Genomic DNA, 14,571 nt, shown 5'->3' with positions numbered 1-14,571 from the left:
AATAATAATAATAATAATAATAATAATAATAATAATAATAATAATAGAACGACGACGACGACGACGACGATGATGATGATGATGATGATGATGATGATGATGATGATGATGATGATGATGAGGATGATATTGAGGATGACGATCATGATGATGATGATGATGATGATGATGATGATGATGATGATGGTGATGATGATGATGATGATGAAGATGAGGATGATATTGAGGATGACGATCATGATGATGATAATGATGATGATGATGATGATGATGATGATGATGATGATGATGATGATGATGATGGTGATGATGATGATATGATGGTTATGATGACAATAATAAAAAAAGATTATTTTTTTTTTGCCACTGAGACACATTCACTCAAAAAATTCACGCACAAATGGTGGTATACTTTTCCCTTATTGGTAGGTACTAATAATGAAAAAAGAGTTGTAACAACAGGAATGAAGAGAATGACAAAAAAAAAAAAAAAACAAAAAACAAAAAACAAAAAACAAAAAAAAAAAAACAAAAACAAAACAAAAACAACAACAAAAACCCCAACAAAACAACCTATCTCAATTGCAAAAAGGGTCCTTCCTGTCCAATATGTCCACGCTGTGGGCAAGAACCCGAGACGGCAGAGCATCTAGTCGAAAGGTGTGTTGTGACGATGCTACCCGGCGGGTTTGCGACGGTGCACGAATACGGACCGGACTTTGCTGATTGGGTCGATCGTCATAACATAATAGTGTGAACCATAAGAGGCTGCTGCCAACAGCAACTCTTATCACGGAGGACGGGGAATAGATTTCATATTTGTGCGGCTATGTGGTCTAGTGGTATGACACTCGCTTTCGGATCGGAAGGTCCTGGGTTTGAGCCTCGCGCTCGGCGCATAGTTGAGTCCTTGGAAAAGGCTCTTTACTCACTTTCTCTCACCGTACTCAGGTGTAAAATGAGTACCTGGCCGTTAACAGCGCTGTCTTTGTCCGAAAAAATGTAATATCACCTAACATGCGTTATGTTCCGTCCTACATGTTAAATGTTGCTGTTGACCAGCGACCCCTTGTAAAGCGCTTTGCGCACATTTAGTGGATATTGCGCTATATAAAGCTCAAGCTCAATTTAATCAGTGGCATATTTTAGTAGTAGGATGTATAAGCATATTTTTTATGATTACGGGACGTAAAAGAGCAAATATGGACAATATATATTGACGACCAGTATATATTCAGACTGGAAAATAGAGCAGTAAAATTAGGTGCCCCAAACGTAAACAAAGGTCTAGAAGCACATGGCAAACCACATGTTCCTGTCTTGACAGCTCACGTTCCAATTTAAATTATAGAAAAAAATAACTTTTAAAATTTGGCTGTTAGATGGCAAAAGAAACATATTCATAAATACTCGATCATGCATCAAATAATGTCTAGATATGGATATTTTATGGAACAAAAGGTAAAATTTATCAAAAGTTACAGTCTATCTATTTTTAGACCAGAGCAAATTATTGCGCTGGTGTGAACAAGACGGGAATTATTCGGAGCCTGGTTTTCAGAATAATTTAGCCTTATATTATTATTTCTGCAACTGTTAGATTTTATGTAAACATATTTTCAATACTGAAAGTGGATTGCCTACAACTCAAACTACAAAATTGTGAGACCTATATTGTGCGTAAATTATTCCGGTCCCTAACGAAAATCACTAGCAACTTGTTATTGTTTACGTTTGGGGCACCTAATTTTACTGCTCTATAAGACACCATCACCCTGAAGCCAGAAGATCAATTATTATGCTAGGTACGATATATACCCAGTGTCTCTGGAAAAAGTGGTTTTACGTTTCCAATAAGATTGTAAGCAGTTGTTAGACATCATACTATTGTTCCATATTGATTAATCTATATAACGATTAATTTGTTTCCTGAGCTGTTTTTATTTTACTTATTTCGAAGACAAAGTCTTCTGTCAATTCATGTACTTACATCAACAGAATGTTTTATCAAATGCAACTCTTGTGGTGTTTTGTTATAGATACGTCGTTTATTTTTTATAATTAGTTCTTGACGTTTTCTTCGTGGGTCTTGTAGGATCCTTTCAAGTTTTCCACTCCTTTCAATTTTGTTGAGAAAATTTATTATTTTCATTTTGTGATATTCAGATATAACAGCTTTTACAGCTGTATGGAATAAAGTGTAGCTTGGAATGGTGCTACTACAATTGGGTGCTTGATAATACAAGAAATTGCTTTGGTGAACAACAATTGTGACCTTGAAAACCATCATGATTTCATTCATTTTGGTCCAACAATTAGAATGCTGTTCAATAAATCTCACAATTGTTTAGCTTGTGGAGCAAGGGAAATACAAAGCTGTCGAGAACTTGTGAAATAGAAAGGATATTCGCATTCAGCCATGATAGACTCATTGCCAATTTTTATGCTGTTGCATATTTCATTTGGGTGCATTCATTGTATCAGTACTTTGATATATTTCACCATTTGCAATGTTTTCACGCACTTCATAGCCTGCTTCCTTCTCATCAACCATTTCTAGTTCAAATCCCGAATTAACTCTAGCAACATCTTTTCCTTCTTCCAGTTCATCATCATCAGCAGCAGCATCGTCGTTTGATAACTTCTGAAGCTTCTGACAATAAGCGCACCTAAAAGTTCTAGCAATCAGTGCATCTACCGGCTTTAAAGAATGCATCCAATTAGGCAAGAAATCCCAGTTCTGCAATTTCTTCGGCAGACGATGCGGTTTTTTCTTTTGGATGACATTAATTATCACAATAACCAAGAAAATGAAAAGGAGTGGGCCACCAATCGCAGCGAGATAAATCCAACCAGCAAAAGATAAACCAAAAATAAAACCAGGAAAAATGACAAACATAAAAACGATATAAAAAATTGCAAACCACCGATGCTTTGCCGTGGTTCTACCAAGGACCTTTGCCATTCCTATGGGAGCGCGCATAAAAGGAATTGGGTAAAACAAAAGAAGACCAGTTATATTAAAGAATAGATGACAAAGAGCGATACGAAGCGAGTTTTCGAGTTTGTTTCCACTCTGTGACAACGCAGCGAGAATAGCAGTCACGGTAGTGCCGATATTGGAGCCAAGAGTCATTGGATACATCCTTTCAATGTCCACGATACCAAGTCCGACGAGGGGAGTTAAAGTTGATGTGAAAATGGAACTACTTTGTACAACGATAGTCATTCCGATGCCGACCAGAACAGCGATGTAGCCGGTGAAATAGGCACAGCGTCCAGGGAGATCCGCGTTGATCGTTTTTTTGATCACTTTGGTTATAGATCCTTGGAGCATCGAGTTGAGGATTTTCACGATAAGCATCAGAGCGGACAACATCAGGAAAAGGGATACGATTAGTAGTATTACGCCGACACCAACATCTCCAAGGTCAGTTTGAGCAAATAGGTGATCGCCTGGAGAGATATGAAAAAAAAAATAGAAAGGAAATAATAGGTATTTAGTACAATGCCGTACACTAAAAAACAAATCAAAAACAAAACCAATAAAAACAAAAACAAAACAAAGCAACCCCCCACAAAAAAAAAAATAACAACCCAAAAAAAAAAAAACAACAAAAAAACAAAAAAAAAAAACAAACAAAAATACCCCACCAAAAATACCCCCCCCCCCCAAAAAAAAAAAAAAATAAATAAATAACAGACACGTATTTGAAATTTTGACTAGAAAACTCGTCCTTCTAATATTGAGTGATTTAAATGACCCTCTTTTCTGCCTAAAACTCTTAAACCTGGGACTTCTTAATTCCTTTCTTTTTCAGGGTCTCTGACCAGTTTTGATTGGTGTAGGGTTAGCATATCTACAGCGTTTTATTGTTATTTATGACACAAAAAATGGATCATCACAAATTTCGCCTTCCCATGTTCTCCTTCTTCAAGTTCCAAGTCTGTGCCAGACATCGGTGATCATGGTACGCCATTCATCTCTCTGATCAGATAACCTCAAAAACTAATATTACTCTTCTCTTTCTTTGTCACCCAGCTGTTCAAGCTATTCAAATATGTTTTTCGTGGTCTACCATTACTCTTTTTTACCTTCTATCTTTCCTGTGAGAGCAAGATGTTCAATAAATCCTTTTATAAATTAGAAATAAATGAGAACTTGTAACTAGGCTTGTCTGAAAAGTCTTGACGTCTGTTAATTATCTCCGATTGTATAGAACTCACTAGTATAAACTATTCATATAAATGTACGAAAATATTCTTCTTTTGGGTCACCTAATTTTGTTTATGTGCTATTTCTTGATTTCCATTGATCTAATTTGAAAGTATCTACCCCTACTCCAACATTTCGGCCGAAAAAGCACACACAAAAAATATGCAATAGAGTGCTGTGTATGACTTCCTTACTGCAGAGATATGTGTTCACGTAAACATTCATAAACGGCTGAACCGTGTTTATGGTGACTGGTGGGTGTTCGGACAGTTCAAAGATGGTTTGTATGATTTACCGGAACTGATGCTGTTTCCACTAACATTAATGAGTTTATTGCTAGGAGTTAGTCTATCGTTAGACCTATCGCAAGGTACATTGGTACATTCCCGCAAATCTAACAGACTCAGCTACCCAATATCTCCTGGGTTGACAGGAGAGGTGTGTGGGGGGGGGGGGGGAAAAAAATTCGACTTCACTCATGATCAACCTGGGTCCTTTTGCCTGTGAAGAAAGTGCTCTACCAACTTGGCAATATCTCAGTTCAAACCTTTTCACCATCCGACTGATTATGTCATTCACTGTAACCTGACCCATATAAGGACCTCCGCCCCCCAGTCAAAATGATTGGAATAGAATATCTGATATAGGAGCACATAAGTTACAAATAATTCTTACATCTTTGTAGATTGTGTCTTTCTGCTTTCTCTTCGATGATGTCCCATTCAATGTTTATCAATGCGTTCTCAGAATCAGTTGATTTACTGCTTATGATTTGTTGACACGCCTTTGAGAGAGGTGAGTTTGTAAGGTTTGTATCTGTACAATTTATTTTCTCCACATCCTCGTAATGAACCGTTTTGTTGACCACAACGTTTTCCACCTTGCACCACCTTTTCAGCACGTTACCGTCTGATCCATTTCCGCTTTTTGCAACCTCTTTGATAATGTCTTTGTTTACCTGGAAGATAGTCACAATATAAAGTTGACATGAGCATTTAACAGAGAGGTTTAATTTGTTTTAATCTTCAAATTTCTCAAAATATCAATTAAAAACACGAGCTTTTATATAGCGCGATATTCACTAAATTTTACTGGCATTACACTGATAAGGATGTGACTCAGTCTGACAGTCCCATCAAAGTTTTGGCTCTTTTGGCAGATCATTAGGCACATGGAGGAGGACAGTTGAAGAGGAGATAAAAGAGGCTGGAAAGACATGGATTGAGCTGAACTGGCTGGCCCAGGACAGAGATGCCTGGAGGACCTTTGTTCGCGCCTTGTGTTCCACCAAGGAACCGAGAGGATAAGTGAGTAAGTAACAATTAGTGCATACAATTCCTTGTTTTTTAAGGACGTGCCTGGTAGATCAAAAGTTTCTCATATTGTTAGCAGTTATTTCTTACAGGCAATAAATTATAAAGTGGAAAAAGAGGTCACAGATGTGCTCTTGTTATCTCCATTTTTTTCATGTCCAGCATGCTCTTTACAACTGTGCTTCAGTGTAAATGTTTTTATTGTTTTAGGAAGAAGGTTTATACCCAAAACGTACTTGTCAATGTTGTTTGGATATTTGAAAAAAAACTTACCTTTACAATGGAGTTGAGAACTGGTTTTGTCAAGGCCTTTAACATATCGGGAGCTTTGCCGTGGTTTCCGTCCAGCCCCATTGCATCTACCAAAACCTTGGACAGCCAGCTGAGGTAGCCGACCGCTATCTCTATGGGCAACAAGACAATCACAGCTAGCCAGTTGAACATGTCATGAACCTGGACAAAATGATAGACATTCGTGTTACATGTAACAATCCAACTTATTCCAATCGTCCAAAATAATTCGCCATGTCTCGACTGGTCTCCCGCTGATCGAGGCAGTCTGATATTTTGGGGAAGATCTTCCTCTTTCCCGATGGGGACCATCTTAGTGCTGTATGAGTCAGTCTGGACTTTTTCATTCTAAGAACGTGACTCAGCCATTTCCATCGTCTGTGCTTGACTTCATCCACAATGTTTTTCATTCTTGTGTGTCTGGAGATTGTTTTTCTTGTAATTATACCCCCTTCTTTCTACTCCAAGTTTTTTAGTTACAAAAGACACTTATTCTGTCGTACTCTGGAAAAAAAACACTCATTAAAAATTTGGCCAGAAAAACCTCGTCCTTTAAATATTGATCGATTAAATTGACACTCATCTTTGCGAAATCTCTCAAACCTGAGACTTCCCGAAGTTCCAGTTTATTGAGAGATTTTGCTAAGTTGAGGGTCATTATAAATGATCAATATTTGAAGGGCGAGTTTTCTGGCCAAAATTTTAAATACGTGTTTTTCAAATTTACACAGTATCGAGACTAAAATGACCTGATGTCAATGCATGACATAATCAGTCGGATGGTAAAATTTTTGGATTGTATTTCTTTGCATTTTCTGAAAGATTTTGATCCTCAGAGCAGTTTAATCAATATTTGAAGTAAATCGGGTGATTTTTCATGAAATTATGGTCAGATGTATATGGGAAAGGTATCCAGCAACTTTTCTCAAATTTCATAATTGTTATCAACTCGACTAGGTTGTTGCCAAAAAAATATTTAGAAGTGAAATTAAGCTTTGATATTTCTCGAAGATGGACAAAAAATGTTGATTTAATCATTTATGACAAGATCTCATTTATTATAAAAATTGACCTTCTAACTAAACTTGGCAATAACTCAGTACAAACCTTTTCACCATTCGACTGATTATGTCATTCAATGTAACCTGACCCACTTACCGTTGCGCCTGAAAACGCTCGTCTGAACTCATTCCGGTCGCCTGCTTGGGCCAGCGATACCAAAGTGTTGGTGACTGACGTCCCGATGTTGGCACCCATGACAATCGGCACGGCCTTCTCTACCGAAATCACTGGAATTGGAATAAAGATATAAAAAGAGAAAGAGAGAGAAAGGAATGAGTAAATACTACTGATTGTCTCAAAACAGTGTGTATTATGTCAGGGTGAACCTTATACAGAAAACTGAATTTAAATGCAAAATCACTAGAATCACTAGAATCACAAAAGTTTAGATTTTTCGCATTTCTCGCTTCCGCGAGGACGAGAGACACATGCGCAAAACTAACATGACGTTCTCTCTCTAATAACTTTTCCACCGGTGACGTCACAGACTATGGCTGACGTCCAATCAAGGGACGCTACTCTTCCGCTAATCTCATTCCCTATAACTAATAAATAAATATGTCGGCTAACTCAACATGCAAGATATCTAGTGTTAAAATGTGGGAAATGTCCCATTAATTTACTCCTTGTATGTTCCAATACACACCATTAGACCCCACCATCGTAACAACGATAGAGGTGGAGGTGGATGAACTCTGCATGAGTACAGTGGCCAGGACTCCAATCATCAAACCAGCCAGCGGATTGGCAAGAACGCCGCTGGAGAAGGCTTTTCCAGCTGCTTTTCCTGTGAAAGAACGAAACGGAACCGGAAATGTAAAAAACATAATAATATAGCAAATTTGAAATTAACCATAAATTGGCTGAAGCTTGAAAACGCAAAAAAAAAAAAAAAGGTTGTAATGTGACCAAGCGTCCCAAAACGGTTTTATGTCGGGGCGAACCATAGATAACACAGGACGTGTAGTCTGCGGGGCGAACCAGATGCCAAAAGGGTTTTAAAATTGAAATAATCAAAAATGTGTATGTGCGGCTATGTGGTCTAGTGGTATGACACTCGCTTTCGGATCGGAAGGTCCTGGGTTCGAGCCTCGCTCTGCGCATAGTTGAGTCCTTGGAAAAGGCTCTTTACTCACATTCTCTCACCGTACTCATGTGTAAAATGAGTACCTGGCCGTTGACAGCGTTGTCTTTGTCCGAAAAATTGTAATATCGCCCGACAGGCGTCATGTCCCGTCCTACATGTTAAATGTTGCTGTTGACCAGGGACCCCTTGTAAAGCGCTTTGAGCACATTTTAGTGGATATTGCTCTATATAAAAGCTCAATTTTTAAAAAAAATTTTGTTATTTAAATGACTGACTTACTGACTTTGGAATGAATAAAGGGATTTTAGAAATATTGTTCACAAGGTATAAATTTACACATCCAAGGAAACGAAATAGAATTTTTATGTCGTTCCGCGAATGAACTTGGCGGGAAAAACGTTTTGGTTTATATCAGAATTACTACTACCAAAACATCTGATGTTTACACAACGCAAACACTTAACTCACTCAATCCTAGAGATTTTTTCTACTTTTCAAAATTGAAAAAAAAATGTATTAAAAATGATCATGTACATAGATAGTTTTATTCAACTACCATTAAAATGTAAAAACTAAAAACATTAGCTTTGATACTACGCCTATAATTTGTCTCAGAAAAATGTAATAGATAGACATGGGATAAAAGTAACCCGGGTAAAGTATGGATATAGTCGGTGTTCGGGTTGAGTGAGTTAAACCTCGACAAATTTAACCTCTCAACTTTCGTAGGGTATCAAAATTATCCTCTATCTGCGTCACATGCCAATGTCCCACCGAGAACTTAGCGTTACGCCGACACTTATCCTATTCTTCAACAAATAAGCGAATATCAAATTTTACCTAAACTAAATAGACGCCCTTGTTCTACACGTTCCAGATATATACCTTACTTTTACAAAAATTATTTGCTTAACAGACCACTGAATGAAGGTATATACTTGTGTATAGTTCATGGTATAACGGAAGATGACGTATCTACCTCCAAGTAACTGAAATGGATTACACCGAAACTTCTCCTATTCTTCAACAAATAAACGAATCTTAAATTTTACCTATATTAAATAGACGCCTTTGTTCTACACTTACCAAATATAAACCTTGCTTTTACAACAAAAAACAAAAAAAAAAACAAAAAAAAAAAAACAAAAAAAAACTAAAAAACAAAAACAAAAACCCCCACTGCTTTACAGACCGCTTAATGAAGGTAAAAACTTGTGTATAGTTCATGGAATAACGGAAGATGACATACCTCCAAGTAACTGAAAGGCCGACTCCAAAAGACCCAGGGAGCAGATGAAGACGTAGAGACATGCTAAAAAACAGCAGATCTTGACCAGAACAAGGGTTACTGTCTTCAACTTTTCTGTCGTTGACAAATCTGTGGTAAGATATTTTTAAAATGTTTGTGCAATATAGATTAATTGTGTTGGTAGAACGGATGATTGGTTGTGATGGCCAGCCAAGCCTAATATGAACAAATGGCAAACTATCATTCAATTATATATATATATATAATATATATATATATATATATATATATATATATATATATATATATGTGCACACACACATACACACACTCATATGTATATATATATATATATATATATATATATATATGTATATATATATATATATATATATATATATATATATATATATATATATATATATATATATATAGATATGCAGAACCCGCATTATATGCGGAGAAATAACGGTGATTACGAACAGGCACTCATATATTTTAATTACGACACTCGTATATTCTGTTCTTTAACATAGATCGAGAAGTTTTTGAGTTATCAACGATCAAAATCGGTCTGGTAAATATTAAAGTATTTAGGTACGCGCAAATAAATCTGGCAATAGGGCGGTCAGATGGCGATTCCCAACGTCAAATGTCCTGTCATAATGGGTACAATCGTTATGTCCTAGCATATTTTATAAAGAATCATTTAAGTCAACGGGTTAAAGAATTAGTTAAAATAATTTTTATTTAAAAAATTGAAAGTTAATCCGATATCAATCTGTAAATAAAACATAGTTTTATAATTTTCAGATTTGCCAGTAATTCCGTGCTTGTTGGTAAAAATTTAACATGGGCCGTTCGGAACGATTCTGATCCCCAACCTTATTCTTTGTCAAGATAATCTAACACTGAAATTTGATTAAACACTTGAAATCGATGCAAGAACAGATTGTGTAAAAATTAAAAATTGAAACCAAGGCTTTTAGACTGGTTATGTCAACCGGCGGTGTCAGGTAGCACAGTTGGTACAGTGTTTGACTGGCTCTCAAGCACCCAAGATTCAATTCTATCTCTTGGGCTTTGTTAATTTTGCATACCAACATGTTCAAATATGCATAATATCAAATGGAGGGGAAAATAAAGGGAGTGAATGTGACTCATATAAAGAAGGATAATACCGAGTAAACAACGTTTTGGCCTTCGGCCTATCTCAGGTTATACGCAGATAATGATGAGAAAGATATATATATATATGTTATAGAATATATATATGAAAAATCCTATAATTTATGCTATAGAACCACTCTGAGAGATCAGTATTATATAGGGGCAAAAGTAACTTTACACTTGTTTTGAGTCAATTCATACGAGTTTTAAGAGATAACATTGAACAAAAGTCATGTCTCAGAATCGAGCTATGTCTTAAATATATATCCACATTTCATTAGCATCAATACACAGTTGTAACGACGATCCAAAGAACACACGTTGGGTTTCACTGTTTTGGAAAAAAGGACAAATTTGACGCAACCACGTATGCCACCACGATTTCCTATCACTTCTCGTACAAGTCTTCCCAATGAGTTCATCAAAGGGGATATGTCATTTGGTGTGACTCATTCCATCTTGATTCAACAATGTTCCAAAGCTCATAAGCATTCCTTGCTTGACACTGCTGTTCTCTTGTAGGTCTTGTTAGAAAATCTCAGAGGTGCCAAATAAAATTAGGGTCTGGATTTAAAGCAGGCCATCAGTTTTTATTCTCAGTTGAGGTTGCACAGAAAGTCTTCTCGCTCTGAGTTCAGCAGTTGCAAGTTTTCCTAACATTGTCCAACTTGAAATGTTATTTTTCACGGCAATGTCAGAGGCATAAAAGAGGGAGTTGGTTGTGTGTTGAGAAAATGTTCGATCATCATTGGCCGTTGTTACTCGGAGTTAACATCGACGCCTTTGATCCCTCACAAGTCATTTCAGTGTTGAGCTTTGCAATAAGATAATAGTAGGTAGCTCTAACATTGAAAAGTTGTTCAGCCTTAGCTTCTGGCCATTTAGCTTGAATAATTTGAACAGTTAGACAGGCTCTCTCTTTGACGCTCAGTTTCGGCATGTCTTCGCGAGTAAAATAGAATTGAAAACAAAGTAGGCGAATTACAAAATAATTTCACAAAGATGATAATTTTCTTTTTGATTTAAAACAACAAGTTGATAACTGCCGTACTCTGGAAAAACCCATATTTGAAAATTTGGCCAACAAACTCATCCTTCATATACCGATCGATTTAAATGACCCTCATCTTAGCAAAAACTCTCAAATTTGGGACTTCGCCCGGGGGGGGGGGGGGAATAATTTATTGTTTACAATGTACCTTAATGGGGAGATCATAAAATGCACTGCTATTGAATATTATTCCTAGATTATCAATTGAATAAGTTTACCGCTTTTAACCACTTCACCTCCGTACTCTGCAAAAAAAAAAAAACAAAAAAAAAAACCAAAAAAAAAAAAAACAAAAAAAAAAAACAAAAAAACAACAACACGTTTTTAAACATTGGCCAGAAATATCGTCCTTCAAATATTAATCGATTTAAATAACCCTCATCTTGGCAAAAGCTCTCAAACCTGGGACTTGAAAGACATTTAAATACGAGTTTTTCTAGAGTTTGTAGGTAAACTGGATAAGTACTTGATAAAAGAGAAAGCGATAGCACTTCTGCGATTCATCTTGGAGTATGCAATGTATACACAATATCACTCAACAAACACCACTTTAAATATGGGGGAATTGGGTCCAAAAAACCCCTTGAATTGTGCAAATTAGGGTAAAAGCATGAAAATTACATATGTTGTAGAATATATATATGAAAAATCCTATAATTTATGCTATAGAACCACTCTGAGAGATTGTGTATACATTCAAGACACATGTCCTTACAGAGAGAACACCACCATAGCATTGCACATGCGTCTCTCTTATCAACTGAGGAAATAAATTATCGTTTGTTTAATGAGATATCACCTTAAAAATGTTGTTTTATACTAACATATTTTTATAAAATAAAATTATAACAAATAAACGTTTTTTTTGATGTAAAGTTCACAGTGCACTGGTAATGGACCAGTTAAATCGTTCGTTTCTCAGCTATCTTTTCGTCGGAGTTATATAACCTTGAAGTCAGTGATTTCACGGAGGGTAATATTAACCTTGGGAACATTCCTTTTTATTTTTCATTCTTCGCAACACATCACTGTTAACTTTTCATCAAAATAAGTTTATTGGTTATATTTTTATTTTATAAAAATATGTATATCATAACATTTTGAAAAGTGATTTCTTTAATATAATTAGTGATATCACATTAACCAAACGATATATTATTTGCTCAGTTGATAAGAGAGACGCATGCCCAATGCTATGTTGACGTTCTCTCTGTAAGGGTATGTATTCAAAGACTCGGCGCCCCAAGGTTGATTAACGTCATCCTTGGATTCCCAATTCGTGACTATTTTTAGCATCAAACCGGATGTTTTCCTTTCACTAAACTTTCGATTCACGAACTATCCAAATACGATTCAATAGTCTGATGACACGCCGCCTGGCAACGGCGGCCATAATGGTTCTAAACAAAGAAAATCAGTACTTTTATTCTTCATGCAGGCTAGAATTTTTCATATGTCTTGTGATCAGAATGTGTAAAAGTCAAAACATGATCGGATTTAAAATGGGTTTTTTCCTCTGGATACGCTTTTATGCTCGTCGAAGAAATATTTCATAAGGGTGTCCGCCATTGTTCCGATAGTTTAGAGCCAGTTACTAAGTTACCATGCGTCATTACGAGGGAAGTGACGTTGTGACTGTTGAAGAGTATTCGTGACTATCTTTAGCGTTAAACCCGATGTTTTCCTTTCACTAAACTTTCGATTCACGAACTATCCAAATTGTTTAATCGTCATTCTTATTCAATTTGGCTAGTTGTGAGGGACTTCTATCATTCAAATTCTATACTAAGAGCATTTTTTGTTTCTGGTTTAGCAAGCATAATCAACTAGCTCTACACTAATAAAGACGGACAAACAGACTCGTTGAACACAGCTGGATTAAATGTCGGGCAACCGGTGTTGATACAGACAATGCTCCTTCTCCCCTCCACCTAATTATCTTTTTCTTTCCAAATATATTGTGATAATCATTTTACATGTATTATAGCCTATTTTGGTCAGACTTGATGACAATTGGGGGTCAAGATGTGCGGCTATGTGGTCTAGTGGCATGACACTCGCTTTCGGATCAGAAGGTCCTGGGTTCAAGCCTCGCGCTCGGCGCATAGTTGAGTCTTTGGAAAAGGCTCTTTACTCATATTCTCTCTATAAAATGAGTACCTGGTCGTTAACAGCGTTGTCTTTGTCCGAAAAATTGTAATATCGCCAAACAGGCGTCATGTCCCGTCCTACATGTCAAATGTTGCTGTTGACCAGGGATCCCTTGTAAAGCGCTTTGAGCACATTTAGTGGATATTGCGCTATATAAAAGCTTAATTATTATTATTATTACAAGATAGCTCAGTTGGTAAAGCACTGGCTTCACACACAAACGGATTTTTTAAAGGGTCTTGGTAACCTGAATGCAAATGTTCATGATTTCAACCCGAATTTGCACGGTTTTAGCCTAATTTCACCTACTATTCATTCAGTTAACAAGAGATAAATAGCATCACTTATACAGCTGTACTCTAAAAAAAAAAAAAAAAAAACCCTACCCCCCCCCCCCAAATTTTAAATTAACAAAACAAAACTAACAAAAGAAAAGAAAAAAAAAACAAGCAAAAGAAAACCCCCCAAAAACCCCAAACAAATAAACAATTTTTTTTAAACCCAAAAAAACTAAAATAAAAACCTACAAAAAAAGAAAACACAAAAAAACAAAACAAAAAAACATAAAAAAAAAACAAACAAAAACAAAACATACACCAACGCGTATTTTAAATTCTGGCCAGAAAAATCGTCTTTCAAAATCTAGAGGTGCCTAACTGAGTCAATAAAATGTATAGGGAATGAGATTAGCGGAAGAGTAGCGTCCCTTGATTGGACGTCACCTTACAGAGAGAACGTCAAAATGGTTTTGCGCATGCGTCTCTCTCGTCCTCGCTTTCGGTGAAGTGTCTCATTCCGCTTTCATAGGAAGCGAGGACGAGAGACGCATGCGCACGACCAACATGACGTTCTCTCTCTAATAACTTTTCCGCCGGTGACGTCCAATCAAGGGACGCTACTCTTCAGCTAATCTCATTCTCTATAGTAAAATAAAGGGAGTAAAAATAACTCTTATAAAAGATACAAAACTAAACAAGAACA

The 14,571-nt window shown here is 36.4% G+C and overlaps 1 protein-coding gene across 3 annotated transcripts in view; it reads right to left on the bottom strand.

Annotated features, from left to right (window-relative positions):
* Positions 1-2,028: 2,028 nt before the first annotated feature.
* Positions 2,029-14,571, bottom strand: part of LOC144976416 (sodium-dependent phosphate transport protein 2B-like) — a 30,881-nt gene continuing 18,338 nt past the window's right edge. For 2 of the 3 annotated variants that reach the window (XM_078920703.1, XM_078920704.1), the window contains exons 3-8: positions 9,219-9,347; positions 7,529-7,669; positions 6,979-7,109; positions 5,803-5,982; positions 4,892-5,174; positions 2,029-3,456 (exon numbers count right to left, since the gene is read on the bottom strand). In XM_078920703.1, coding sequence (XP_078776829.1) covers positions 2,459-3,456; positions 4,892-5,174; positions 5,803-5,982; positions 6,979-7,109; positions 7,529-7,669; positions 9,219-9,347 — 1,862 coding nt within the window. In that variant the 3' untranslated portion in view covers positions 2,029-2,458. The remainder of the gene's footprint in view (positions 3,457-4,891; positions 5,175-5,802; positions 5,983-6,978; positions 7,110-7,528; positions 7,670-9,218; positions 9,348-14,571) is intronic. The other variant, XM_078920705.1, reaches the window with a different exon arrangement.

This window comes from Berghia stephanieae, chromosome 7 (assembly GCF_034508935.2).
Source record: "Berghia stephanieae isolate SIO BIC M18660-M18661 chromosome 7, UCSD_Bste_1.3, whole genome shotgun sequence".
Classification (NCBI taxonomy): Eukaryota; Metazoa; Mollusca; class Gastropoda; order Nudibranchia; family Aeolidiidae; genus Berghia; species Berghia stephanieae.
This window is presented reverse-complemented; position numbering and strand designations above follow the sequence as displayed.